This window comes from Eublepharis macularius, chromosome 6 (assembly GCF_028583425.1).
Source record: "Eublepharis macularius isolate TG4126 chromosome 6, MPM_Emac_v1.0, whole genome shotgun sequence".
Taxonomy (NCBI): Eukaryota; Metazoa; Chordata; class Lepidosauria; order Squamata; family Eublepharidae; genus Eublepharis; species Eublepharis macularius.
This window is the reverse complement of record NC_072795.1, coordinates 7,555,682-7,582,404: the sequence shown is the minus strand read 5'-3', so window position 1 is coordinate 7,582,404 and position 26,723 is coordinate 7,555,682. Positions and strand designations below refer to the sequence as shown.

Genomic DNA, 26,723 nt, shown 5'->3' with positions numbered 1-26,723 from the left:
GTGATAGCATTTTTATGTTTATTGTGGGTGTCATTAGCAAAGCAGATTTAAGGCGGGATGTGACTGCTAACAATTGGCTTTCCCTTTCCGATCAAAAAATGGCTCTATTAACAAACTCGTGTACAGCCTGCCAAGTGATGCATTGCTATCAGCCCAGGGGAAGGTTGCGTGAGTTTGAGAGCTCTGGAGAAAAACTGCAACGAAAGGTGAACGAATCCTTGGGATCTCGGTCTCCGGGTAAAGGGTAGCGGGGCCAGGAAGCAATCCTCTGTGCCTGAAAATGCGGATAGCCAGGCTTGCGAGCCTGTTGGCACTTGGGATTGGCATGCCTGGGCTAAATGTTTCACTTGTCTCCATCTTCAAAAGTCCAGCTGTATAGTCTAGAAACGGTGGTCTAAGGTGGAGAGGGGAGAAAATACCGGCAAGAAGGGGAGAAGGACCCTGTCTCAGTAGTAGAACACCTGCGCTGCCCATGGAGATGGTGCCAGGTCCAGTCTCCAGGTAAGAAGGACCTCAAGCCACAGGAGCAGAGAAAAATGGCAAAGAGCCCAGTAGCACCTTTAAGACTAACCAACTTTACTGTAGCATAAGCTTTTGAGAACCACAGCTCTCTTCGTCAGATGCATGAAATGCATGAAGAAACTGGCCAGATATATATAGGTGGTGAGGGGAGGGGGGTAGTAGATGCAAATCAGTTGCTTCTGATAATGAGATCAGTTTGCTTCTGATAATGAGATAACCATTCATAGTCTGTATTCAATCCAAGTCTGCCTGAGTCAAATTTACCTATGAATTCCAATTCCGCAGTTTCCCTGTTTGGAGTGCCCTCCAAACAGGAGCAAAGAGGAGCCCAAGACCTTGGAGAGCCCTTTCCAGACAGAGTAGGCAAGACTGCGAAAGAACCGGTGGCCTGACCTGGTTTGAGGCAGCTTCATAACTGCCGCCTTTCTTTCCTGCCCTTTCTCCAAGGAACACAGACCAGCATACCTGATTATTCCCTGCCTCGTTTTTATCTTTACAAGAACTCTGTGAGATATGGCAGAGAGGGAGGGCTGGTGGTACAGCCCAAGATCGTCCAGCAAGGAAAATCAGAGCGAATGTGGCTTTCAAGAAAGCAGTCAGATGAATTGATAATGTAATTTTTGAGTCTGTATGAGAAATTTTAGAGATGGTTGTAATACTTGAAATTTTAAAATTTTAGGGCTGTAAATGTTTTAATTTGTAAAGGCCCAGGGCCATATACAATAAATTACAATATACGATAATTACCTGTCTGCACGAGAATGAGGATTTGAACCCAGATCTCTTCCATCCTAGCCCGATACCCCAACTTCCGTCCCCTCCAGCTATTACTCCATCTCTAGTGATCCCGGTAGGTTGCATTTCTCTATGGCTGTGAATCTTAATTTATATCGTGCCACCAATATATATATAAACACTTCATGGAAACAGGAGAGCTCTGCCCCAAGGAGCTTGCTTTTTATTCCCGTGAGGGAGAGGAGAGAGGTAAAAGGGTGGACTGGGGTGACAGAGGGCGGAGGAGGGGAAGTGCAGTTGTACCTCTGGAAGCTTTGCTTTGGGTGGGGACGGAGAGTTTTAAAGCTTTAAACCCGGAGCACCGAGGCTGCGTTCTCCAGGCGGGGGGCCCTTTCCATGCTTTGCGCCCTCCAAACAAGCACCCGAGAACTGCTCGCGATTGTTTTTTTGCTCTTGTTCAGAGAGTTAAGCCTTTGGTTTGAAGTGTTTGTGTGTTTTTTTCCTTTTGTTTTCCTTTTGTTTTCTCTTTTTTCCTCCCCTGTTCTGTTTTTCCCCCCCTCTGGCTTGCCAGGGCCTGGGAGGAGTTTCATGGTCTGGTGAACAGCGGCGGCCGCTGACTGAGCGCTCTCCCTCCCTCTCTCACACACCCAGGGTAGGGCCTCATCTTTCTTCTTTCACGATTGCGTGACACACCTCTCAGCCAGAGCCTCCCCCCTCCCCGCAAAGCAGCTCCAGAGTCCTACTGCCGGAGGAAGTTGCTTGCCCCCTCCCCAGCTCTCATCAGACTTTGGCTTGATCTAAACGTGATGTCAAGGAGAGAAAAGCACTCGCCCAGTGGACTTTGCGTTCAGAAGGCATCTTGTTAAAACTGGGCTACTACTCTTGCAAAGTCACAGCAGATCCTGCAAAACTGCTTTACAAAGCTGGAAGCCTAATTTAAGTAAGATGCTGTCTGAATGCAGAGTCCGCCAGGAGAATGATTTTGCCTTAGCAAGTGTCACATTTAAATCAGGCCTTATTTTCCAGACTTCTCAGTAATCATCCGCATTGCAAATAAAACCCACAGACGATACTAGCCTATTAAAGTATTCCAGCATTGCATGCTTCCACTTAACCTACGTTGCCCATTGGTGGCCTAGGTTGGGGGAGGGGGAATGTTCCTGGCTGGTCACCTGGATGGGATTTGCAACTCACCCCAGGTGACCAGGTGAGAGGCTCTTTGCGTACCTGCTCCAAGCTCAGCTCTTCTAGCAATGTGGAATCTGTCCCCTTTTTGTGACCAGGTGCTGCCTGTTTGCAAGGCACCTGTGTGACAAGGAGACGCCTCGCAAGGCTGAGAGGTTTGTCTTCAGCTTGCTTGTGTTGTGTGGATGTCGGGCACTAGAGCGGGAACCGAGCGAGGCCCCCCAGTCCTGCAAACTCAAGTCAGTTGTCCTGAGCCACCACACTTTGTGACCCAGCAAACACACCACAAACACATATAGTATCCCATGCCTGCTGCTTTGTGGTTTGTCTGGGACTACCAAAGCAGAGGCGGGGAAGGCTACTAAGCCCTGGTGATCACGAGCCACGTCTGGTGGCCTGTGTTTGGGCTGCTGGCACACTGGCAGGCTGGGCTGGAATCACTGGCCTTTGTTTGCAGAACTGGGACTTAAGCAGATGAACAGTAAAGCCGAGGGACAGAGAAATGGGGTTGCACCAAAGCCTGGATCTTGAAGGGGGGGGCTTCCCCCCAAGCATCACCTGAAGCTCTCTTGTGTTGGTGGGCTCAGCGGGGCTGCCTGCAGGAGAGATGAGGGTAACATCATTGGGAGTCCTATGTCGTTACCGCTTGACGAAGAGGATGGGGAGACCCATGAGCACAGCATGTTTCCTAACAAAATAGGGGGGGGGATAGCTTCTGTAGCTGCAGCAGAGTCCCCTTCTGCTCCTTTTTCAGTTAGATCATGGGGGGAAGCTTTGTGTGCCGAGAGGTGGCCCATGGGAGATTCCCTTCAGCATCCCAAGCCCTGAGGTCTCTGCGTTTGCTTATCTTGGCTTTGTTTGCAGTACTCCCTCTACTGCCTAGGGTGGAAACGGGCACATGAATGGTCCTCACCTGTCTGGGACTGGCGTTGATCTTTTTTGTTGGCTGCCGCTGCTGCTGCTTAAGGCAGTAGCAAATACGGAGGGTCACGAGATACAGTAACAATATCGGAAATTCTAGGTCACCTAACGAAATAAAGCTCTGCCCGGTAGCAGCCTTTCAAATGACTTTTCCAGAGACCAAGCCAACAATTCCAGCCCAAGAAGATCCGCAAAGAGCAAAGTCCCTTTGGAATGCTGCAGGGGGCCCTTGGGGCTTGCTTTGCAGAGCCAGCCAACAGGGAGGGAGAGATCAAGATGATAGCAAGGTGATAGCACAGCCCCACCTAGGACAGGGAGACCCAATGGCCAGATGTGATGACAGGGAAGGAGAGGTTGTCAGAAATATGGGGAATGACTTAAGTGAGGGGCTGGCTAAGGCAAGAGCCCTCTCTTGAGGGTCTTTGCACTTGACCACCCTCTCCCGTGCAACATTTTACATGGGCGACAAAGCTGGTTGGATGAGGTGCTGGAGGCATTCAAAGTCTCGGGGTGGGGGAGAGTTCTTTTGCCCCACTGCTGTCCCATTTAAATGGATCCCAGGCTTGCCTGGCTGGCATGGAGGAACAGTTCCACAGTGGCCAGGCCATCCTGGTTCCTACAAGGGATAAACGAATTGCACCCTGTTCAAACCAGCCCCCAAATTTGCTCTTCAGAAGCCACTTTCCCAAGCCTGTGCATCCCCTTAGAAAGCTTTCGTGCAGGGCTGACAGCTGTCTGTTGGCTTCTCGTTTGAAGTCCTCCGGATGCTCAATATGGGAACGTTCCAAGCTGGTTCACCTTGCCAGCAATGTATGGCACCTTCGCACTTAAAGAGGTTTTTTGCAATTCAGTTGCAGCTGTCTGGAATCCAGCTTGCTGGCTGCCAGCAGGGGAACTGCTAACCTTTAGCAGCTCCAGGTTATCTCTTTTTCTAAATTGGCAAAGCCTTGCAAGACGAAGCAGCTTTCCATGCCAGATTTTGAATTTGCCCATCAAGTGCACATTGCTGTCTGGGGGACTGCCATGAAAAGTGGCCAGGCTGGTTTGAAGAGCGAAATTCTGGGTCCAGCCTCTAACCAGACAAGATTGAGAGGATGGTGGATATACCTGGGGGGGAAATGATTTACATTCCATTAGGAGATTGAATCCTATCAAAAGCACCATGCATAAAAAAGCCCCATCCATTAGATTAGATAGCAAAGAGTCCCATTTTTCTGCCTGCCATTCTACAGTGGAAATTATTATAGGGATGCAAACCAGCACAGAGACTTAAAGGAAAGTCTGGAAAATCCACGCGCCCATAATACTGGTGTGTTATGAAACACTAAATACACTGTTCACCTTTTATGTCAGATTTTTGCACACCCTTTCCACCTAGCAGAGAAACAGCTCTTGGCTAGAGAGAATTCCCAGGTCTCAGAAAATTTTGCACTTCTGGAGTCCACGCAGCCATCTTTGGGTGAGGTCTATGGGGCTACTTCTGCCAAACGACACCTTCTTTTGTGCTTGAAGATTCAGCCGTGTCAGTTGCTTCTGCAAAAAAAAAAAAAAAACCCTGAACAAATCACGTTTGTTTGTCGTCCCCGAGCATGGACCAAATGCAGCTGCCTCGGACGATGCGTTCGCTAACCTCCTTTCTCCCTTTATCTTTCAGGGATAACTCAAGCTTCCGAAATACCAAGATCACTTTGTGAGGAGGGGAGGGCAGCTCTCCGCTCTTCCTCTTCAATCTGACCCAGAAAAAAGGGGAGGGGTATCTCCTTGCAGGCCCCACAGTCTCTGCTTGCTGAGGAGTCTTGCGAATTTCCCTGGGTCCTTCGCCCTTTCCGATGATGGCTTTTTCTCCTGTGTCAAGGACTGATCTAGCACCCAGACATCTCGGTTGGCTGAGCCGGTGGCTGATACTTTGCATTCCTCGGCGACCTCGGGTGCCTCGCGCCTCACTTCTGTTTGATGCAGAGGGGCCCTCCTGCCAAGGGCCTTTTACTGCCCAAGGGTTTTCAGTATTATGAGCATCTGCACCCTGCCGCAGAGGCAACCTTATGATTGGCAAACCGCCCCCCCCCCACACACACACACACACCCTGTTCACTTCTGCCAATAAATAATTAGGCCTCTGTTCCCTCTTTGTCGTTTTTGTGAATGTGCGTGCGTGTGAATTATGTGAGACGGCAACTTGTGAATGAAACTTGATTTCCTCATCAAGTTCCTTCCTTGGCTCCTGAGCAAGTGGGCTCTGGTCCACAATACTTTAGGCTAGACAAAAAACACGTCTGTCCTAAAGGTGCCCCAAGACTCCGATTTATGTCTGCTGCAACAGATCAGTGTGGGTTCTAGACAAACAAGCGGGTTCTAGATAAGATCAAGCTTGAATTCTCCCTAGAAGCTAAAATGACAAACCTGAGGCTATCGTACTTGAGAAGACAAGACTCTAGAAAAGTCAAGAATGCTAGGAAAATTGGAAAGCAGTAGGAAAAGAGGAAGACCCAAAACAAGATGGCTGGACTCAGGGCTTTTTTTCTGGGAAAAGGGGTGGTGGAACTCAAGACTTCACAATGACGTCACTTTGGGTCAGCTGGAACAAGGGGGGAGTTTTTTCAAATTTAAATTGCCCTAGTTGAAAATGGTCACATGACCAGTGGCCCCCGCCCCATGATCTCCAGTCAGGGGGGAGTTTAGATTGCCCTCTGCGCCACCGAGCGGTGCCGGAACTCCGTTCCATTGTGTTCCTGCTGAAAAAAAGCCCTGGCTGGACAGAATAAAAGAAGCCACGTCCTTCAGTTTGCAAGATCTTTATTATTATTTTTTATTAAAACATATCCCACCTTTCCTCATGCTTCAAGGCAACCTGAGCAAGGCTGTCAATGAAAGGACATTTTAAAGGTCAATCATATAGTCTCCATCAGTTGGAAAAGACTTGATAGCACATAACACGCACACAAACACATACAGAGGACATGATTGAGATGGGCAGGTATTGGGATGCAAGAGAGAGAGGAAGTTGTGTACAACAATATCTTTTAAAAGTCATCCTCAAGGATCTCTCCTAAAAGCCCAGTGGTGATGGAGAGTGCCCTCAAGTCATAGATGACTTATAGCGACCCCTGCTGAGCTTTTCACAGCAAGAGACTAACAGAGGTGGTTTGTCATTGGTTGCCTCTGCAGCCCTGGACTTCCTTGGAGGTCTCCCATCCAATTACTAACCAAGGCCGACCCTGCTTAGCTTCTGAGATCTGACAAGATCAGGCTCACCTGGGCTACTCAGGTCAGGGCAAACGCTCAATAAGGACAGTAATTTGCCAGGGATGAGAACTCCAGATTAGGGACAGTGTGTATGCACCAGCCCAGACTACTGACTCCAACATCAGTCCTACCACAACTTTCTGTAATGCAGATAATATAATTAGTGCTACAATCACATACTTTCAAATGTTCCCGACACATTTCAGGCGCAAAATCTAGATTTTCGTCACCGCTTCCTGACACGCAGGGTCTTGTGAGCACCGAGCAGGACCAAGAGCCCCAAAAGGCCTGAACTACTTTTGTAACTGATGGCCGTACAGCTGGTTTTCTACAAAAAGAACGTCCCTCTGAGTAAACGGTTTCTACTGTCCTGAAGAAGAAACTTTATTGCACTTGAAGAAATCTTGATAAGAAACAAACCACGGTCTTCCTGGTCCCTTCAGTGGCTGGTGCCCTTAGCTAGCACCCTTTTAACAACAGGATTGTAAAGCTGCAGGTTTTAAGAGGAAGATGCAGGCAGGCAAAGTCAGGTGCCAGCTACTGTCTCCCACTCATTTCAGTGGCCACCAGGGCTATATTTCCAGTGGTCTGGGCCAAAGAGTATGAAACACTTAAGAACGAGAAAGGTATTGAGGGATGCTCAATGTTGCCTGGAGGGAGTGCTAGGTACACTGGAGATTTTTTTTTTAAAAAAAGCTCCGTAATTCTATAACGAGATGAATTCTCAGCTTTGTTTCAATTACGTGCATTTGTATTTTACTTAATCGCAGCAGGTAATTATAGAAAAGGACTTTTAGGGGCTGCTGTTGGAAATCGTTACTCTGGTTTATGAAATTTCACCAAGCGTTGCCTGCATACTTGGAACTGGAAGCCATGAAGAATGCCCCATGGCTTAGCTGTGGAGCGCCTATTTTATATGTGAAAGTCCCAGGTTCAACCCCTTGTAACGCCAGTTGTTGGTGGTGGAGAGTGCCCTCAAGGCATTGCTGGCTTATGGCGACCCCTGGTGGGATTTTCATGGCAAGAGACTTAACAGAGGTGGTTTGTCATTGCCTGCCTCTGCAACCCTGGTCTTCGTTGGCGGTCTCCCATCCAATTACTAACCAAGACCAACCCTGCTTAGCTTCGCAGGCTCACCTGGGCTATCCAGGTCAGGGTGTAACTCCAGTTACAGAGTATTTATTTATTTACTTCATTTGTAGTCCACCTTTCTTCTTGTGACTCAAGGTGAATTACAGAATTGGAAGACGCAGAAAAAAACTGCAGGGGGCAGCTGCTGAGACAGACTTTTCTCTGCTAGGGAACACCTCCAGACAGAGTCAACAATACTAAGCTAGACATCTGGTGGTCTGATTGGGTAGGGTAGATCCAATCCTCCGAGGAGCTTAAATGGCTCTTCCTCCAAAGGAAGAGACCCTTAATTTGAAGGAGGGCTTCAGATTTGAACCAAAAAGAAAAGTAAGAGTTATGAATATTTTAATAGCTCAGTAGAGCAGTACGATCTGCCCAGGCATAAGACAGTTTTTATGCAAGCTGGTAACCTTTTTCAAAGGACAGATTCCCAAGACGGCGGATTCCGTTTGGGATGCCACATTGTCGGCCGCTTCCACAGCATTATTCCTTAGCAGTTCTAGTCCTAATTCAAACATCATTGCATCTATTATTTCAGTAACCTTTACAGGTTAGTGGTGCTATTGTAGATGGGAGGGGTGAGGCAGAAACCAGAGTTTGTGGCTGAGACAAGATTCGAACCGGGGGTGGGGGAGGCTTCCTGGGTTCGATCTTGTAGCTACCATGTGTCCACATAACCCTGCTCTGGACAGTGGCTCCCCTGGCATCTTCTCGGGCTGATCTACCCATATTCCCACACCGTGGGTGATCTTTTGCATGGTGGCAGCCAGCGCATGTGTGTGCCAGCCGTATTACCCCTACCTCCAGCTCCATGCCATCTTTTCTGTTGCGCACTGCGATCGCTGTCCCTCAGTTTTCTTCTTGTCCTTTCTAGATGCAATTTGTGCTTCCGCTACTTAAAGGGCAGCCTCAACTGCCACGTTTTGACATTTATTATTCAGATAAACACAAGCTCCCAGCTGTTTCCAATATTGATTATTTGGGAACGGGGGCAGGGGGAGGGCGAGATTTGCTCTCCTTTATAATAGCTCTTGGGTGATACGAGCAAAAGCAATATCCACATTCAGGGAGCTTAAACTGCTACAGCAGACACTTTCACACCATGTTGCATTAATTGCTTTGCAAATGACAGCACTTAAGGATTTAGTCTTGCTTTCAGTCCCAACTGTGCACGGAACAAGCCACTGCTGTTTCATCCGCTCTCCTCTGTGGCTAGGAGTCTATACAAAGCAAGAGACCTGCTGCTCAATGGGAAAACACTGCCGTCCCATGGTGTTCTTTTAAGACAAGATGCAGTTCAGGAATGTCTCGAGACAAGTTTTGTTTCAGTTCGATGCTCCGCTGAACATACTCAACTGCTCCCCAAAAAATGAAAGCCAAGAGGAGCTGAAGTTTCGCCAACTCTTGGTTTAGCAACTGAGTTCTGTTGGGCCGGTCTTATTCTAATCGATGCCAAAGCCGGAATAAAAAGGGTGCCACTGAAATGATGGCTTGAATTGGTCAGCTGTGGACTTTACAGTGCAAAGAGGAAGTGTAGCTCAGCCAGTAGAGCACATGTTTTCCATGCTCAAGGACCTATTTTTGGTTCTTCTGTTTCTGGGCTTTCCCACTTCAGGTTGCAACTGGGGGCTACCATGATTATATGCTTCTCCAGACCAAAAAATACCTTCAGGGTCTCTGAATACCATTGCCGGAGGAAGAAGAGAGGGCTTTTGTCTTCTTGCTAAGTTTCCAGACTTCCTGGATGCCTTCAATCATGGGAAGCAGAATGCTGGACAGGAAGACAATCCATCAGAGCTTCTTTGAGGCAGGCTAGCCTAGAGCCTTGTCTTTTAGTATCTACCAGTTTAGTGTAGTGGTTAGTTTGGTATAGTGGTTAAGACCGCAGGACTCTAATCTGGAGAATCGGGTTTGATTCCCCACTCCTGCACTTGAAGCCAGCTGGGTGACCTTGGGTCAGTCACAGCTTCTCGGACTTATTGTGGGGATAATAATGGTATACTTTGTAAACCATTCTGAGTGGGTGTTAAGTCATCCTGAAGGGCGGTATATAAATGGAATGTTGTTGTTGTTGTTATACCTTTCTCTGTTCAAGAAGTCTTTTTTTATTGAGCCCCTCCCCTTGCATTCTGAAGTGGTACAGCCCTACGCTGGCTTACCTTCTCAGTGGGAACATGGCCAAGCCCCTGAGAACCCCACCTGAAAGGTCTCAGGAGGGCTAGGCAATGCCTCTGCCTGAGATCTTGGAAAGCGGATCCCAATCTCAGTAGATTGAACTAGGCTATCATGGACTCTCAAATGTGGCATTAAGCTCAGAATCTAGCATCCTGAGCAACTCAAGTTTCATTTTAAAATTATATGCAACTTTCTAGTCTTTGAAGACGGTTGGTCCATACCTGAGGGATTTTGTTGTGAGCAAGGCAATCCACATGGGAGGTGAGCATGTGTCCCAGAATCCCCAATATTGTGGCACAGAATTCTGTGTAAGATGATAGCAATCCTGGAAGGAATACAGCAGAACTTGGTGAAAATGGCAGAAACCAAGAATAGCTCTCAAGGATTTCTAGTGGCTTGGGAGTGGACTCCCATGTCCTACTTAATTCCTCATCCTTCCTCATGGTTATCTGATCCAGAATAGATTATCTGATATGAAACCTATAGTCAAAGAACTGGCTGTTTAGTTCAAATCATTGAAACCTAGAGTCAAAGAACTATAGGTTTCAGTTCAGTTCCTAAATTCCTATATCATCCAGTTCTGCTCTGTGCTTCCAGACCCCTTCCCCTTCATCTATTTTTCTAGTCTCTGCACCTGTACATTTAATTCACCCTCTTGCCTTTGGACTGTATCTAGCTCTTCTATAATCCTTATCTTCATCCTACCACAGTGTGAGGTTTAACTCTCAGCCAAACTAACAACTTCCTATGCTCTCAAGGAACCTGGGCTGCAGACATTCTGATAGCTTTGTTCCCAAGTCAGTTGGAATGTTTGTACACATTCTGTGCCATCGCAACAACTTAGCCAATCAGGGTGATCACAGATACACAAATAACTCGTATGAACAAAATCAATACAATTCATAGAATTCCATTCTTTTTGGAGAAAAAATAGGTTTTCTGGGACAGAGAATTCTAAATGTTGTGTTAACACCAGATTGCCTGGGTACAAGACAGTTCCTTATATTTAAAGAGGCAGGGTACATGCGACTTGGCCCTAAAAAACTTTGCAAACCTTGAAGTCAACCGAGGCTGGGACAAGGAAACTATATTGGAAGGGGAAGCTGGATTGAAATGTTACTTAATAAATCTGAGAGGGGCTAAATGCAGTTAGTGTCTCTCTGTATTATTTGATCATATGATCTAGAGCACAGCTGGAGTAATAAAAGAAATGTCAAGGAGAATTGGGAACTGAAAGTAGAGCTGGATTCTCTAAATCTGTTCTTTTAACAGCAGGACTGTCTGCTGATGCAAGAGGCACCAGCCAAAAGCTCCTTGCAGTGAAGGAACATCCCCACCATTAACAAAACGTATCCGTGGACTGCATCCCAACAGTTTTACTATTAATCTCATATATTGTACAAATGCTGTGAGTTTTATCCCAAGACAGGATTCAGGCTGTGAGCCAAGCACATTCCTATTTTGATTTTTGGTTAAAAAGTAATGGTGGGGCAGGGGGAGGCTGAAGTATTCCCTGTGTGTGTAAAGTACCATCAAGTTGCAGCCAACTCATGCCAAGCCCGTAGGGGTTTCAAAGCAAGAGGCGAACAGAGGTGGTTTGCTGTTGCCTTCCTCTTCAGCGCAACCCTGGACTTTCTTATTGGTCTCCCATCCAAGTTCTAACCAGGTTACGTTCCGAGAGCTTGCAAGATCAGGCTAGCCTGGGCCATCTGGATCAGGGTAAAGTATTCCCTGCCTCACCCCAAAACATCAGCACAGCAAATCAGACACAGCAAATCAGACAACAAATCAGACAAATCAGACACAGCAAATCAGACAAGCAAAGCCAACTGAGGGTAAGGGCAGTGATTCCTGTATCAACAACAAGCAAACAGCTGAGAAGAAGGGCAGTGATTCCTGGATCAGCAACAAGCAAAACCTGCTGAGGGTGAGGGCGTTGATTCCTGGATCAGCAACAAGCAAAGCCAATTGAGAGCAAGGGCAGTGATTCCTGGATCAGCAACAAGCAAAGCCAGCTCAGGGTGAGGGCAGTGATTCCTGGATCAGCAACAAGCAAAGCCAGCTGAGGGTGAGGGCAGTGATTCCTGGATCAGCAACAAGCAAAGCCAACTGAGAGCGAGGGTGGTGATTCTTGGATCCGCAACAAGCAAAGCCAACTGAGAGCAAGGGCAGTGATTCCTGGATCAGCAACAAGCAAAGCCAACTGAGAGCGAGGGCAGTGATTCCTGGATCAGCAACAAGCAAAGCCAGCTGAGAGCGAGGGCAGTGATTCCTGGGTCAGCAACAAGCAAAGCCAACTGAGAGCGAGGGTGGTGATTCCTGGATCGGCAACAAGCAAAGCCAACTGAGAGCGAGGGCAGTGATTCCTGGATCGGCAACAAGCAAAGCCAACTGAGAGTGAGGGCAGTGATTCCTGGATCAGACATGTAAGTGATCCCAGTGTTTAGGTTGGCATCAGGATGCTACATAGATAATCAGAACTGGATTGGTGCTGAGCTTTCGGAAGCAGCCAATGCCAATCCAGGAAATGTTGCCCTGAGTTTGAACAGATGAGCGCACTGCTTTCACCCCATTTCGGTGTCATCACCCCAAAACATCAACTCAGGGATTTGGACGTCAGCCTTTGACTCGTTTATTTATTTACTTCATGTGTAGCCTGCCTTTCTCACAGAGACTTAAAAGCGGGTTACAAAATACAGAAAACAATTCCTTCAGACAGCACGGGACATCTCGGAAAAATGCAACAGGGTTAGGATTACAGAAATTAGGAAACAATGCAAATAGAAAATGGTCCGTGAACAATACAGAGAGTGGATTACAAAGGTACAGGACTGCAATAAAAGCAAGATGATATACACAATAAGCATTGCCATATATAATCCTATTCCCTTATAAAAGCATTCTCCTGAGCCGTTCCATTAGACTACAGATCAAATCCCTTTTCGTAATGCCCTCCTGAACATTTATGATTTGCACATTCATAGAAATGAGGAGGACTTCCTGACCTCAGAAAAATCGGTCCACAAGGCGAGAGCTGCACCCAGTTAAGAAGGTTTCAAGAATTATCTCCCCTCTCAAAACAGTAAAGAGTCTAGTAGCACCTTTAAGACTAACCAACTTTATTGTAACATAAGCTTTTGAGAGACACAGTTCTCTTCATCAGATGCATCACTGGCTTTCGATAACCACAGCTTTCAAGAACCACAGAGAGCTGTCGTTCTTGAAAGCTGACAGTGCATCTGACGAAGAGAGCTGTGGTTCTCAAAAGCTGACGATGCATCTGACGAAGAGAGCTGTGGTTCTCAAAAGCTGACGGTGCATCTGACGAAGAGAGCTGTGGCTCTCGAAAGTTTATGCTACAATAAACTTGGTTAGTCTTAAAGGTGCTACTGGACTCTACTATTTTGCTACTGCAGACTAACACGGCTAACTCCTCTGGATCTCTCCTTTCAACTTAGCTTGCATTATTATTTGCAGTATCCACCTTTTACTTTCCGAGCAATTTACACAGTAAGAGTTAAAAACCAACATAAAAGCCGTTGAAACCTCCTAGCAACAAATACATTTTTAAAAACCAACTTAAAACAAGCAGATTGATTTTTTTTTTAAGTTATCCTTACAGAGGCCTTGCAGAATTGCAGTGTCTGCCCCGCCACTTCACAAGGACAAGAAAAGGCCCCCGGCTCCAAGTGGAACAAAGCAATGCCAACTTGTTGCCACCTTTTTCTCTGACCTGGTTCCAGTGCCATTTTTTTAATGTAACAGCATCTTGTACAATCATGCATAAATTCAGGGCTTTTTTTCAGCAGGAATGCAGTGGAACAGAATTCCGGCACCTCTTGAAAATGGTCACATGGCTGGTGGCCCCACCCCCTGCAATCTAAACTCCCCTCTGTCTGGAGATCAGGGGGCGGGGCCACCGGCCATGTGACCATTTTCGCCAGGACAATTTAAACTTTAAAAAACTCCCCTCTTGTTCCAGCTGACCCAAAGTGAGGTCATTGTGCGGTCTTGCGTTCCACCACCTCTTTTCCCAGAAAAAAAGCCCTGCATAAAATACATGACGAACATGTATCATAGGCTACCGCATTCAGATCTTTGCCTCCAAGCAAATGAGGACTCATAAACATCAGAAAAAGACAGAGATAAGAGACTCTGTGTGTGTGTTCAAAGATATAAGCTATCCTTTAGAGCGAGGAAAATAATAATAATAACAGCAACATTTGATTTATATACTGCCCATCGGGACAACTTAACACCCACAAGAGAGCTGGGAGTGATCCAAGGTCACCCAGCTGGTTTCAAGCGGAGGAGTGGGGAGTCAAACCCGGTTCTCCAGATTAGACTCCTGCTGTTCTTAACCACTCCACCAAACTGGTTGCCTCTGATGGGTCTTTGGTGCTCCAAACACTTCCAAACATTTCCCAGCAGGCACCGGTGGGCGGATGATACAGGTACATTTCTTCTCCTTAATGCCTGTCATGAAAGACGCAACAGAAAGGCCAGAAGACATCCAGAAGCGCGCCCACCCCCTCAACGGAAGCATGGTGGGTGGTACCAGGTGGACCGGCCTCAGTGGTAAGAGTCTTTGATGGCCTCGCACGTTGCTCTTTGCAGCAAAGGGTCCCCTCAGCTCACTTCGAAGAACATGAAGTTCTGGGAAACAACAGAAAAACAGACCATTATCCCAGACTTCTCGCCACAGAAGATGGACAGACACATACATTATTGCATTTTTAGCCAACTTTTCCTTCATGGAGCTCAGCAAAGAGCTGATCCTGGCCCTCTGGATTGTAGTCCGACACTAACCTTTACACCACGCTAGCTATTGCCTCCTGCGCTACCATCACACACACACACACACACACCCTTCCTTAGGCTTTGGCCACCTCCCCTTCTTCCTTGTATCATGTCAATGCCCAGCTGGTCTTCAGGACATATGACGGCACTATAGGAAGAGCCCTGCCCTTCCTACCAAATAAGCATCTCGTCTAGCATCTGGTTTTCAACCATAAGGCAACTGCTCCTGCAAAGTCCAGAAGCAGAAAGTAAAGGCAGCAATGTTTCTCCTTGCTCCTCAGCAACAGATATTAATGGGTAGATTGCATCTGCACATGGAGGATCTATGATGTGGTCATGGAAAGATCTACCCACTCTGAATTTGTCTGACGCCCTTTCAGAGCCAAAGGTGAGAAGGGATTTAGGGCGCCAGCCTGCTACTGTAAGACATTCTAGCAGGACTTCTGCCTTTTTAGATCCAGAGCTGGCCCAGAGGTGAAAGCCAAATGGTGAAAGCTATCTTGGTCTTTGGCTCTGTCTCCCAGGGTCATGGCATGGAGCTGAGAGGAAGATCTGCAGCAGAGAGGGAGGAAGAGGGAGCGGGGGGGGAGAGGCTTACTCAACACTCGGAAGATTTTTTCTTTTTTTTCTTTTTACACAAATAAGGGTACAGAAAGAAAAAAGGGGGAAATTCTCCTGTTTGTTTATAGATCCAGAGGAGAAAGCGGTGTTAGTCTGTAGTCGCAAAATAGTAAAGAGTCCAGTAGCACCTTTAAGACTAACCGACTTTATTGTGGCATAAGCTTCCGAGAGGTACAGCTCTCTTCATCAGATGCCCCTGACAAAGAGAGCTGTGGCTCTCAAAAGCTTATGCTCCAATAAAGTTGGTTAGTCGTAAAAGTGCTACTGGACTCTTTACTATTCTACTGTTTGTTTGTTTGTTTGTTTGTTTGTTTGTTTGTTTGTTTGTTTGTTTGTTTGTTTGTTTGTTTGTTTGTTTGTTTGTTTGTTTGTTTGTTTGTTTGTTTGTTTGTTTGGATCGTATTTTGTATTGGAGTGGATTCAACCATTCTCCAATCCGCCTTCCTCCACTTATGCAGGTCTTCTGGGAGGCAGATTTCAAACTTGAGCCAAAAGAAAAGGTGGGGTGTAAATATTTTAATAACCAACTAACTAAATCATAAATTTTGCTCAGTAGAGAGAAAGAATAGAGATAAAATTCACCCCGCTGTAGGCCACTTCAGGTCTGCAGTGGGAAGGAAAGTGAAATAAACTTTAATCACAGGCTCATCAACTCCAGCAAATTCAACTGATTGATTATGCATTGCGTGAAAAAAAATGTATGGCCCATTCTTGATCTACGGGCCCAGATTCCCTTCCGTTAGCAGCTGGTTCCTCCTCTTCTCCTTTCCTCAACAACTTAAGGGACTGCGCTTCAGCGGTACCGTGCCTTTGTTTGGTATGTTGAAGTTCCCGGGATCGAGCTCAATCATCTTCAGTTAAAAGGACCAGGTAAAAGGTGATGGGAAAGACCTCTGCCGGAGAGAGCTACTGCCAGCCTCATTGGACAATACTGTCCTTGACGGACCAACGGGCCTGATTCCTTACAAAGCAGTTGCATCTACAAAGTTTCCTCCCATCCTTCATTTCTACCCATTATCTCCTCTGTCTTTGAACCTGGCTCTCCCATATCCTAAACACTCTCACCACTACACCACGCTGGCTAAATAAATACAGAAGACCAGTATGCTGGAGAAAGGTGTAGTCCTTGGCCTAAAAGTCAACGTGTTACCATCCCAGAAGAGCAGTCCTGTCTGCATCTGTGAAACGGTGGGGGAGATGCCAATTCCGAAGGCAAATAGCCCGGCCTTACTTCCGGCCTGCATTTGCTGAAAGGAGCCAGAAGAGGGCATTAGGGTACTATCATCGGCAGAAACATCTGTTGATTATAATTGGGGGGGGGGGGCGGTTAAAATAAGGAAGGCTTTTTTCCTTCTGAAGTGCTTGGGAATGACTTGGGAAAGGACGGGGAAACGGCAGCAGGCAATGTCAGGCTTTTTTTCTGGCAGGATGCATGGGTATGCAGTAGGCACCTCTTTCCGAAGTACTGGCATCTATTTCAGCCAATGGGTTTGGACCTCTCTCTATTTTTTTTAGAAAAAAGCACTGTATAAAACCATGATATTATTTTCTAGAACAGCCGCATGCAGAAGACAATATAGAGTTCTGGTCATCCCACCTTTAAAATTGCATAATAGTGGTCAGGGCTTTTTTTCTGTGAAAAGAGGTGGTGGAACTCAGTGATGGAACTCAGGACCGCACAATGACGTCACTTTGGTTCAGCTGGAACAAGGGGGGAGTTTTTAAAAGTTTAAATCGCCCTTGACGAAAAGGGTCACACGGCCAGTGGCCCCACCCCCTGATGTCCAGACAGAGGGGAGTTTAGATTGCCCTCCGCACCGCTGCATGTTCCCCTGTTCCCAGTCTGTACTCCTTGCTGTTGGGCCACAAGACAGCAACGGCTGAAGGATCCAAAAGAGTCTCCTAGCCCAAAGGGTTTCCGGGCCGAGATCCCCTGCTTTGCTTACTCACCAGCAGGAACGTGGCAGCCAGGAGGCAAACGCGTTCTTCATTGCTCAGGTCTGCAGCAACTGCAAAGGAAAACAGTGCATGCACAACGCACCAGACAGTTAACACGTGAGACGGCAGGCCTCAGGCTAGAGCCAGGGTATTCCAAGAGGGATATCGGCTTCCCTAAGGCATCATGAGCCAAGGTGTTAGGAGGGAAGGCAGACTTCTCCCATATGCCCCAATGTTAGTGACATCATCACGCGGCGCTGGGAGCGCGTACGCACTGTGCACACGTGTGGAGGGCTGGACGGGGTTGCACCGGGCACCGGCAACCCTAGATCCAGCCCTGAGGGATGCCAGGTGTCCCTGACAAGCAGCAGGAGGGGGTTGGCATTTATTTATTTATTTATTTATATTCCGCCTTGTTCACTGAGACTCAAGGCAGATTACATAGGGTGAGATTAGTACAATTAGTGGCAGGAATTTCCATACAGTGTCAAGGACATCTCCATTTACTGGGCTTATCTTCCTTTGCACACCTGCGCTCCGAGCCAGGTGCGAGGATGTCACTTACGGAATCAATGTCCTCATGCGGGCGGCAGCAGTGCTCCCTCTCTTTGTGTAGGGCCAGTTCTTTAAGGATCATCTTATTTGGGGGTGAAATCAGCCCTGCAAAGCGCAGGAGCACTTCTGTGGCCAGCACAATGTCACTTCCAGAAGATCCGGAGGAGTCAGCCGTGTTAGTCTGTAGTAGCAAAATCGTAAAGAGTCCAGTAGCACTTTTAAGACTAACCAACTTTATTGTAGTGTAAGCTTTCGAGAGCCACATGCTGACGAAGAGAGCTGTGGCTCTTGAAGGCTTATGCTACGATAAAGTTGGTTAGCCTTAAAGGTGCTGCTGGACTCTTTACTATTTTACTTCCAGGAGAATCGGTCAGGAGAGCAGGCACCGCATGTTTGCCCTGGTTGCCTGCAGGTGGCAAGTGACCACCAGGAGGCTTGCCACCTCCCACCAAGCGATTGGTAGACAGAGAGGCAAACCGTCAAGAGTTTGCCTGCCACCAGCAGGCACCTGGGAACTCTAGATGGTTCCCAGAGATGGGACATATATCCATATACCACTTTCTGGTCAGCTCAGCGGCAGCCCCTCACCATAAACCTATAGCAGAACGAATTGTCATTATTATGAGGAGGTTATCAACTCCAGGTTGGGACATTCCTGGAGATTTGGGAGCAGAGTTTGGAAGGAGGAGCTCAGCTGAGTCTGATGTCGTACAGCCCACCCTCAAAAGCTGCCATTTCCTCCAGGGAAATTAATTAATTCCTCCAGGGGAATTAATTAGTGGGAGGCCTCACAGCAATTCCTCTCCAATGCTCACCAGTGCCCAAGGCACTAGCAAGAGAAATGGGGGAGGGGGGCTGGTGTACCAGTGCCACACTAGCACAATGACATCACAGAGCACCAGCATCACTTCCAGTTTAAACTGAAAGTGAAAAAGTATACTCTGGCATTTCACAAAAACTCTATGGTAAAACCATAGAGTTTTTCAGAAATGCCAGTGCATCCCTGGCGATGCACTGACATAGTTTCTGGGTGCATGGGGAGTGATGTCAGTGCATTTCTGGCAATGCTGAGAGGTCAGTGGTGAAGCCCTCTTTGCCCCTAAATGTAGTTCTGCCCCGGGTTGCCAAGAGGAACCTGGCAACTCTAGAACTAATCTCTATAGTACTAGTCTGGAGATCACAAGTTCCATCTTCTGAACACCACAAGTCTGGCTCTCCTATACCTTTTTAAAAAGTAGTATCTGAGGTGGGATTACAAAAGATAAGGAGTGGGCCTTCCTGCTTCCCATCAGTAAGTTAAGCTCTATACCAGAACAAGACTGGCTGCCACCAGCTGTAATGTCTGACACAGTTCATGCATTGCAGGACAGATGGGATAGGGCCCAAACCTTCCACTCTTGCCCATTCTCAAGCAATGGAGCACTGGGGGGGGGGGAAGAGGAGGGGGGTGACATTGCAGATGCAGTGACATTAGTTCCAGTTGACTCAACTGCAACACCCTAGGAATTTCCCCATTCTCTATGGTCTTTACCATAGAGATTGGGGAAATTCCTACAGCATCACTGACATGATGACATCACTTCCAGGTAATTTCAGAAGTGATGTCACCATATCAGCAATTGTCCCCCTCCTCATGCCCTGCCCCCCAAAAGCTTCTGGGGGAGTGCCAGTATAGTAGTGGCAACCCTAGTGTGGGATTCCCTTCCTTAGGGCTGTTTCCACACAAGACAGTATTCCAGGTACCACTCACTGCCACTGTGTATGCAGTAGCAGGATATCCACATGTAAGTTTTCCCTGCACTTCCTGGCCTAAGCCCTTGCAGCTGATATTTCTCCCTGGCACCAGGGGGCTTTTTAAAAAAATGATAATAGCTACATCACTATAGCATTATAGCTCATTATTGCAATGAGATACTAATTCTCGGCAGTCATTTCAATTCAGGGAGTCTCTTGCCCTTTTTGTTGTAGAGCTATAAGGGGAAATGATGCATCTCCTACCCATATCAACTCCAAAGAACTCATGGTCCATGTTGCGCTCTTCTTGGAAGCCTGGCCACCTCTTCCAAATGCTGGCCACCATGTGACCTGTGGAGGAGAGGACCTGGAAGGGAAAGAGGGGCAGGTGTGTTCCTTCATGATCTCACCAAAGATGAGGTTTTCCCCACATTTCCTTAACCATGTGCTATGTTAGAAGTGATGCTTACAGTTTAGGCCTTTCAGGACAGGAAGGTATCTAGCCTTGAGATAACATCATTTGAACGACCAGCTTTTATTGTTAGTTAATCCCAGTGGGAAAAGGTGCGGCCAGCCCTTTGCAAGACTGTAGGTTTCTGACGTTATTCTTTTTGGGGGTGTTATTGTTATTGCTATTAATAATAGTTGTTATTATTATATATTATTTATTATATATTATTATTATTTATACGACTACTACTACTAATAATATTACATTCCCTGGAGATCGCTCTGATCAGCGAATAAATATTTACTTGTGGTCCCCGGCCCTAAGGAAGCCCGCCTCGCTTCAACCAGGGCCAGGGCCTTTTCAGTCCTGGCCCCAGCCTGGTAGAATGCTCTGTCAATGGAAACCTGGGCCCGGCGGGACATATTATTGTTCCGCCGGGCCTGTAAGACGGAGCTGTTCCGCCAGGTATTCGGTGATTGAAGGGGGTGGTGGCATGTCGGCCTCCCACCTTCGGGGTGGGGGAGGGTTCTCCCCACCACTGCACTTTGTTAATTTGTTTTATTGTTTGTATATTGATTTTAGTTCTTGTTTTTATCGATTTTAACTGTTCACCGCCCAGAGCCCTTGGGGGTGGGCGGTATATAAATTGAAATATAAATAAAATAAATAAAATAAATAATAATATCATCTCGCCCTCCCAGAAAGCGGGCTCAGGGCGGCTAACAACATTTAAAAACAATTTAAAACATTACATCTGTATAAATATTAAAACACCATTTGAAAAACAGGTAGACTATTCTTGCATTCACCCGGAAAGTTCCCGAGAGCTGATGCCCTAGAGGATTGCTGGAAGTCACAAGCAGGCCAAGCGGATCACCAGCAATATTGGTAGTGTCAAAAGGGACACTTGGCTCAGCTCCTGCCATTACTACCACTTAAGGTGACCAATTTCGGCCCGATAAATTCCTGGAAACTGGGGGTGCTGCCTGGGAAGGATTGAGTTTCAAGAGAGGAGGGAGCTCAGCGGAGGATGTGGCGCCACAGAGTCCACCCTCCAAAGCTGCCTTTTTCTCCAAGGGAACTGGTCTCTGAAGTCTGGAGGCACATCGTAATTCTGGGAGAGGTCAAGGCCCCCCTAGGAGGTCGGCAACCCCACCACTGCTCCTACAGAGAGGGCATGTCTGAACCAAACAATCCCTAGGACACTGCTTTCTTTCATCTTGGGACTTTGCTCTGCCACTGAGCCACTGTGCCACCCCAAATATTTTGAGTCCAAGGTCCATAGGGGAACTTGAAACACTTGCCATTCAGAATAGGTTTTAAATTCTGAACATCTCCCATATTCTTTATCTGTGAAACTTCCTTTCAGCTGTAGCGTCGTCCCCTGAAATAGTGTAGTGCCCTCTTCCAAGATGGCTGCCTTGCCGCCTTTTTGGGTGCTCTTTTCTTACCTGGAACTCCTGTTTGGAGAAGCAACGGCAGGTGACTCCAGAGCCACTTATCTTCATGATAGCTGACCCACGGGCATCACACACTTCCAGGAGGTGGGAGAAGATACGACACCTGCTTGTATCACAGGGAAAGTCTTATTGAGGCAGATAGATGAGCTCTAAAGTAGCTGTGTGGGCCAAGGAGCTCTCAACAGTGGGGCTAAATTCTCCCTTCCCTGTTTACCCAGGGCCAGCTCCAGGTATTTTGACACCCCAGCGAGACGTGCCATTGCCATGTCCAGCAGCCAGGAGTAAAGCATGCCCGTGTGGCAATCTATGCCCTTCGTGTGCCCCAGTGGTAACAGTTCTGATTTTCTGCATGGGAGGGCTAAAAGGGGGTGGGATTGAAGCCCCTTCTTTTCCAAACAGCTGTTTCGAGTTGGCTTACTGTGCAATAGACTTCCACTGAAGGCACTGAGAACTGAGCCCGTCTGTAGCTGCCTTATAGCCCCGCCCCTTCATCTGCATAGCCACACCCAGAGGCATCTTGGTCGATCAAGAGTGTGACAAAGAGAAAAAACTCAGAGCCAAACTACACGAGACGAGACTCCTCGGCTCGGGTTTTCCTCCAGGAACAAGAGAGAGAGAGAGAGAGTTCCCTCCCCCCCAGGGCTCTTGTCCCTGGTGGGGAATCCCATTGCAGATTCTCTCTCTCTCTCTCTCTTGCAAAAAGCCACCCTGGATTTCTTGCCTGTCCTGTCCTCCCTCTCCACAGAGGAAAACCTGAGCCGAGGTTTTTTGAAAGAGGGAGAATCCTTCCTATCGTTCCTCTCTTACAAAGCAGCTGTTCTTTGTAAGACTACACTACCCAGGGAAACTTGCAAGACCCTACATGCACCCGGGCTTTTTGTGTAGTTTCCCTCTCAGGCTGGGACTGCTGCAGGGCTGTTCTACTTGTCCAAGAAGGGGAAGCTGGATCAAGGGTAGAACTAGGGTTGCCAGGTCCCCTTACCCTCCTGGCAGGACATGGGAGACGTGGTACTTACCTCTCCAGTGCTGCAGTGCATGCATGCACTCCCAGCCTTCGCAATGATGTCACTTCCAGGAAGTGACATCATTCTGCAGGCTACGTGTTGGCCGGGGAGTGCTCCCGTGGTCCGCAGGGGGCCGAATGGAGCCCGAATCAGCCCGAATTGGGCCCGAATCAGTCCAAATGGGCCTGCTGTGGAGCACGGGAGATTGCCACACTGCCCTGGAGCAAGCCCCCAGTGGCGTGTTCCCCCTGCCAGCCAGGTAAGGGGGGCAGGGGTGGAGGCTGGGAGCAGGAATCCCCTGCCCTGGCATCCCTAGGTAGAACGGATCCAGCCCTCTCAGAGGTATTGGAAATTTTTCCAAAGTGATTTTCTGGCATGAACATTCAAGTTGCTCTCAGTCATTGTGGATTTATTAACGGGCAACTCTTTCTCAGGCCCTCTTTTGATTCCTTATTGGCTTGGGGCAGTATTGTTTTTAGAGGAGTTAAAGATTTTACGTAGCTAGTTTAATTTATTATTTATTTACTTCATTTACAACTCACCTTTCTCCCCAGCGGGGACGCAAGAGGGCTTACATAATTCTCCTCTCCTCCATTTTATCCTTACAACCCTGTGAGGTAGGTTAAGGCTGAGAGTGTGACTGGTCACCCTGCAAACTTCCACGGCAGAGTGGGGATTCGAACCTGCTTCCCCCAGATCCAAGTCCAACACATTAACCACTACAGCACGCTGGCTCTTGTCATACATTGTAAGTCATCTTGATTACAATTTTGTAGAGAGGATGGCTAAAAATACCTTCAAGGAATAAAAACAATTCCCAGTGCATTCCCAGAGTTAGTACATTTGGCAGCTCCTCTTCACTGAATCCCCCCACCCCCATACACACATGCGCGCACCAATAGGGCCCCTACCTCTGGCGCACAATGCCGACCAGCTGATTATCACTGGTGAAAGCCCTTATCTCCATCGGGCAGCAGCAGAGGCAGCCGAGGCCCATCCGGAAAGGTCGGCAAAACCACAGGACAACATGGCCTTCCCGATCCTGGAGGTACAGATGGCAGGAGCGGGCGGGGCCGCACAGGTGAAAGCACCACTTGCTGTACTCTGCAATGAGATAAAACCCTGGGGATGTGGGGCAGGCATGGGTCTTGCCCTCCTCTTGCCTAAGTCCGGTTCAAGGTTTTGGTGTTGACCTATAAAGCCCTATGCGGACTGGGCCCAGCATACCTTCGGGACCGCCTCTCCCCATATGTTCCCCGGAGGTCGCTTCGATCAGCCACTAAGAACTTGCTGATGGTCCCTGGCCCCAGGGAGGTCCGCCTGGCCTCTACCAGAGCCAGGGCCTTCTCAGATCTGGCTTCTACCTGGTGGAACTCTCTGTCTGAGGAAACTGGGGCCCGGCAGGATTTGTTATCTTTCCACCGGGCCTGCAAGACGGAGATGTTCCACCGGGCATTTGGTGGGGGCTAGGCTGTCCTCTCGCCGGCCATACCACTGAAGACCGTCTACCACCCATGCAGGACAATGCTGCATTTTAATATTTAATATTCTACACCCGCCAATTTTAATGGTTTTTTATACGATGTTTTAATGTTTTTATAAAGTTTTTACTGTTTTTAATTTGTTGTCAAACCGCCCTGAGCCCGTCTGACGGGGAGGGCGGTCTAAAAATGTAATTAAATAAATAAAATAAAATAAATAAGGTGGGGCAGTGCTGTGTGCAGTTTGCCTTGCAAATCTGTTCCTCTCCTTGAGCAATCGCCTGCCATTATTCTGTCAGATCTTCTCTTATCAGGTACTTCTTTCTTGAAGCCTCTTTGGGAAAGGGCAGTAGACTATCTGTTTTGCATGCCGAAGGCCCCAGGTTCATTCCTTGGGATCTCCAGTTTAAAAGGCCAGGTGTGGAAGACCTCTACCTGAGACCTTGCTGAGCTACTGCCGATCTTAGTAGTCAAAGCAGCTTCGTATGTCTGGCCTCTTATCAACTGCTCTTCTCCCAATTTGCCAGTGTTGCTCTGCCAATACTTCCTTCCAGGGCTTTTTTTCAGCGGGAACGCGGTGGAACGGGGTTCCCGCACCTCTTAAAAGTGGCCACATGGCCGGTGGCCCCGCCCCCTGATCTCCAGGCAGAGGGGAGTTGAGATCACCCTCTGCGCCACCGAGAGGTGCGAAGGGCAATCTAAACTCCCCTCTGTCTGGAGATCAGGGGGCGGGGCCACCGGCCATGTGACCATTTTCACCAAGGGCGATATAAACTTTTAAAAACTCCCCCCTTGTTCCAGCTGACCCAAAGTGACATCAGTATGCGGTCTTGAGTTCCACCACCTCTTTTCCCAGAAAAAAAGCCCTGCTTCCTTCTTGGCTGAACCTCAAATTCGCTCTTCTATTTTGTATCTCTCTTTGTTGCCCCTTTGCTCCAGAACTAATTATCCCACACATGTCTGCATCTCTCCCTCCTAGTAACCATATCAATCGAATGTTGTTGTTAAATGGCTTCTGAAAACATACTTTTCTTCCCATGTCTTAAATCTGGAACGACCCCCTTTAAGGCAACTCAGGGGTTTGAAGGAAAAGGGGGTCGTTCCTGTCATCTTTTTTCCCCCTTCCCTTTCTTTGTGGTCTTCTCTCTTTAGTTTCTGTTATCTACTTCGAGCAAGATTTGGGTCCGCTAGCACCTTAAAGACCAACTAGATTTCCAGAGTTTGAGCTTTCATGAGTCAACGCTCCCTTCTGGAAACCTCATAGTTGGTTTTTTAAGGTGCTACTGGGTCTAAATCTTGCTCTTCTGCTACAGACAAACCCAGCTACCCACCTGATATTATCTACCTAGTACATTTTTATTCCACCCTTCTTCTAAGGAGTTCAGGATGGAATACCTGGTTATCCTGTTCTCCATTTTAACCTCACAACAACCTTGTGAGGTAGGTGATGCTGAGAGACGGTGACTGGCTCAAGGTCAGCCAAAGAGTTTTGTGGCTCTGTGGGGATTCGAATCCACGATCTCTAAGCGGGACACCACAAATAGTCCAAATTATTATTGGCTTGCTATAGGGTTCTGACCTGACCGGGATGGCCCAAGCTCGCCCGATCTTGTCAGATCTCAGTAGCTAAACTGGGTCAGCCCTGGTTAGCACTTGGATGGGAGACCACCAGTGAGGCTGAGGGTTGCTATGAGGAGACAGGCAATGGCAAACCAAGGCCATTTCCACAGGCCCTTAAAGGGGCAGCCCACTCACCAAACGCTGGCGACTTTTCCTCATGAATCCAGATATTTCCATTTGCAAAATGGCTGTGGGCCATCTGGCTTCTGTTTTCTCAGCACCTTTTTTCAGAATGCACTTTCTGGGGTGCCAAAAAACAGAAGCCAAAGGCCCACATCCGTTTTGCAAATGGAGAGGCCGCCAGTGTTCCGGTAGTGTGGCATGTGGAAAGAGCCCAGCTCGGTTCATTTCTTGCCTCGGAAACCCCACAGGGTCTTAGAGTTGCCATGAGTCAGTTGTGACTTCACAATTACGCACACATGGGGTTCTGCCTTATTCCTCTCCCTGCAAAGAAGAGAAAGGCTCCTTCTGCGTTGGGAATTATATATGTGCAGGGCTTTTTTTCAGGGGGAACGCGGGGGAATGGAGTTCCGGAACGTCTTGAAAATGGTCACATGGCTGGTGGCCCCGCCCCCTGATCTCCAGGCAGAGGGGAGTTGAGATTGCCCTCCGTGCCGAGGGCAATCTAAACTCCCCTCTGTCTGGAGATCAGGGGGCGGGGCCACCAGCCATGTGACCATTTTCTCTGAGGGCAACCCACTGAGTTCCACCACCTCTTTTCCCAGAAAAAAAGCCCTGTATATGAGGAAGTGACGGTGGCCATTCGCTTACCTTCCGTTGCAACCAGCGGGCCCCTTCCATCGCCTGCAGCGCTGACAACGTAGCCTCTGCCTTCCAAGTTGCTGAACACTCCTGTAACAAAAAGAGGGCACCGCAAGAAAACAGATCTCCTCTTGGCACCAACTCACAATGGTGTATAGGGTTGCCAGCCTCCAGGTAGTGGCTGGAGATCTCCTGGAATTGCAACTGGTCTCCAGGCCACAGAGATAATAACATTAATAACATTCGATTTATATACCGCCCTTCAGGATGACTTAACACCCACTCGGAGTGGTTTACAAAGTATGTTACTATTATCTCCACAACAAAACACCCTGTGAGGTGGGTGGGGCTGAGAGAGCTCCAGAGAACCGTGACTAGCCCAAGG

At 47.9% G+C, this 26,723-nt stretch overlaps 1 protein-coding gene across 2 annotated transcripts in view; it reads left to right on the top strand.

Annotated features, from left to right (window-relative positions):
* The window catches only part of EIF4E2 (eukaryotic translation initiation factor 4E family member 2), a 37,613-nt gene extending 32,130 nt beyond the window's left edge, over positions 1-5,483 (top strand). Inside the window, exons 7-8 of one of the 2 annotated variants that reach the window (XM_054984167.1) lie at positions 1,829-1,909; positions 5,018-5,483. In XM_054984167.1, coding sequence (XP_054840142.1) covers positions 1,829-1,874 — 46 coding nt within the window. In that variant the 3' untranslated portion in view covers positions 1,875-1,909; positions 5,018-5,483. The remainder of the gene's footprint in view (positions 1-1,828; positions 1,910-5,017) is intronic. The other variant, XM_054984168.1, reaches the window with a different exon arrangement.
* The last annotated feature ends 21,240 nt before the right edge of the window (positions 5,484-26,723 follow it).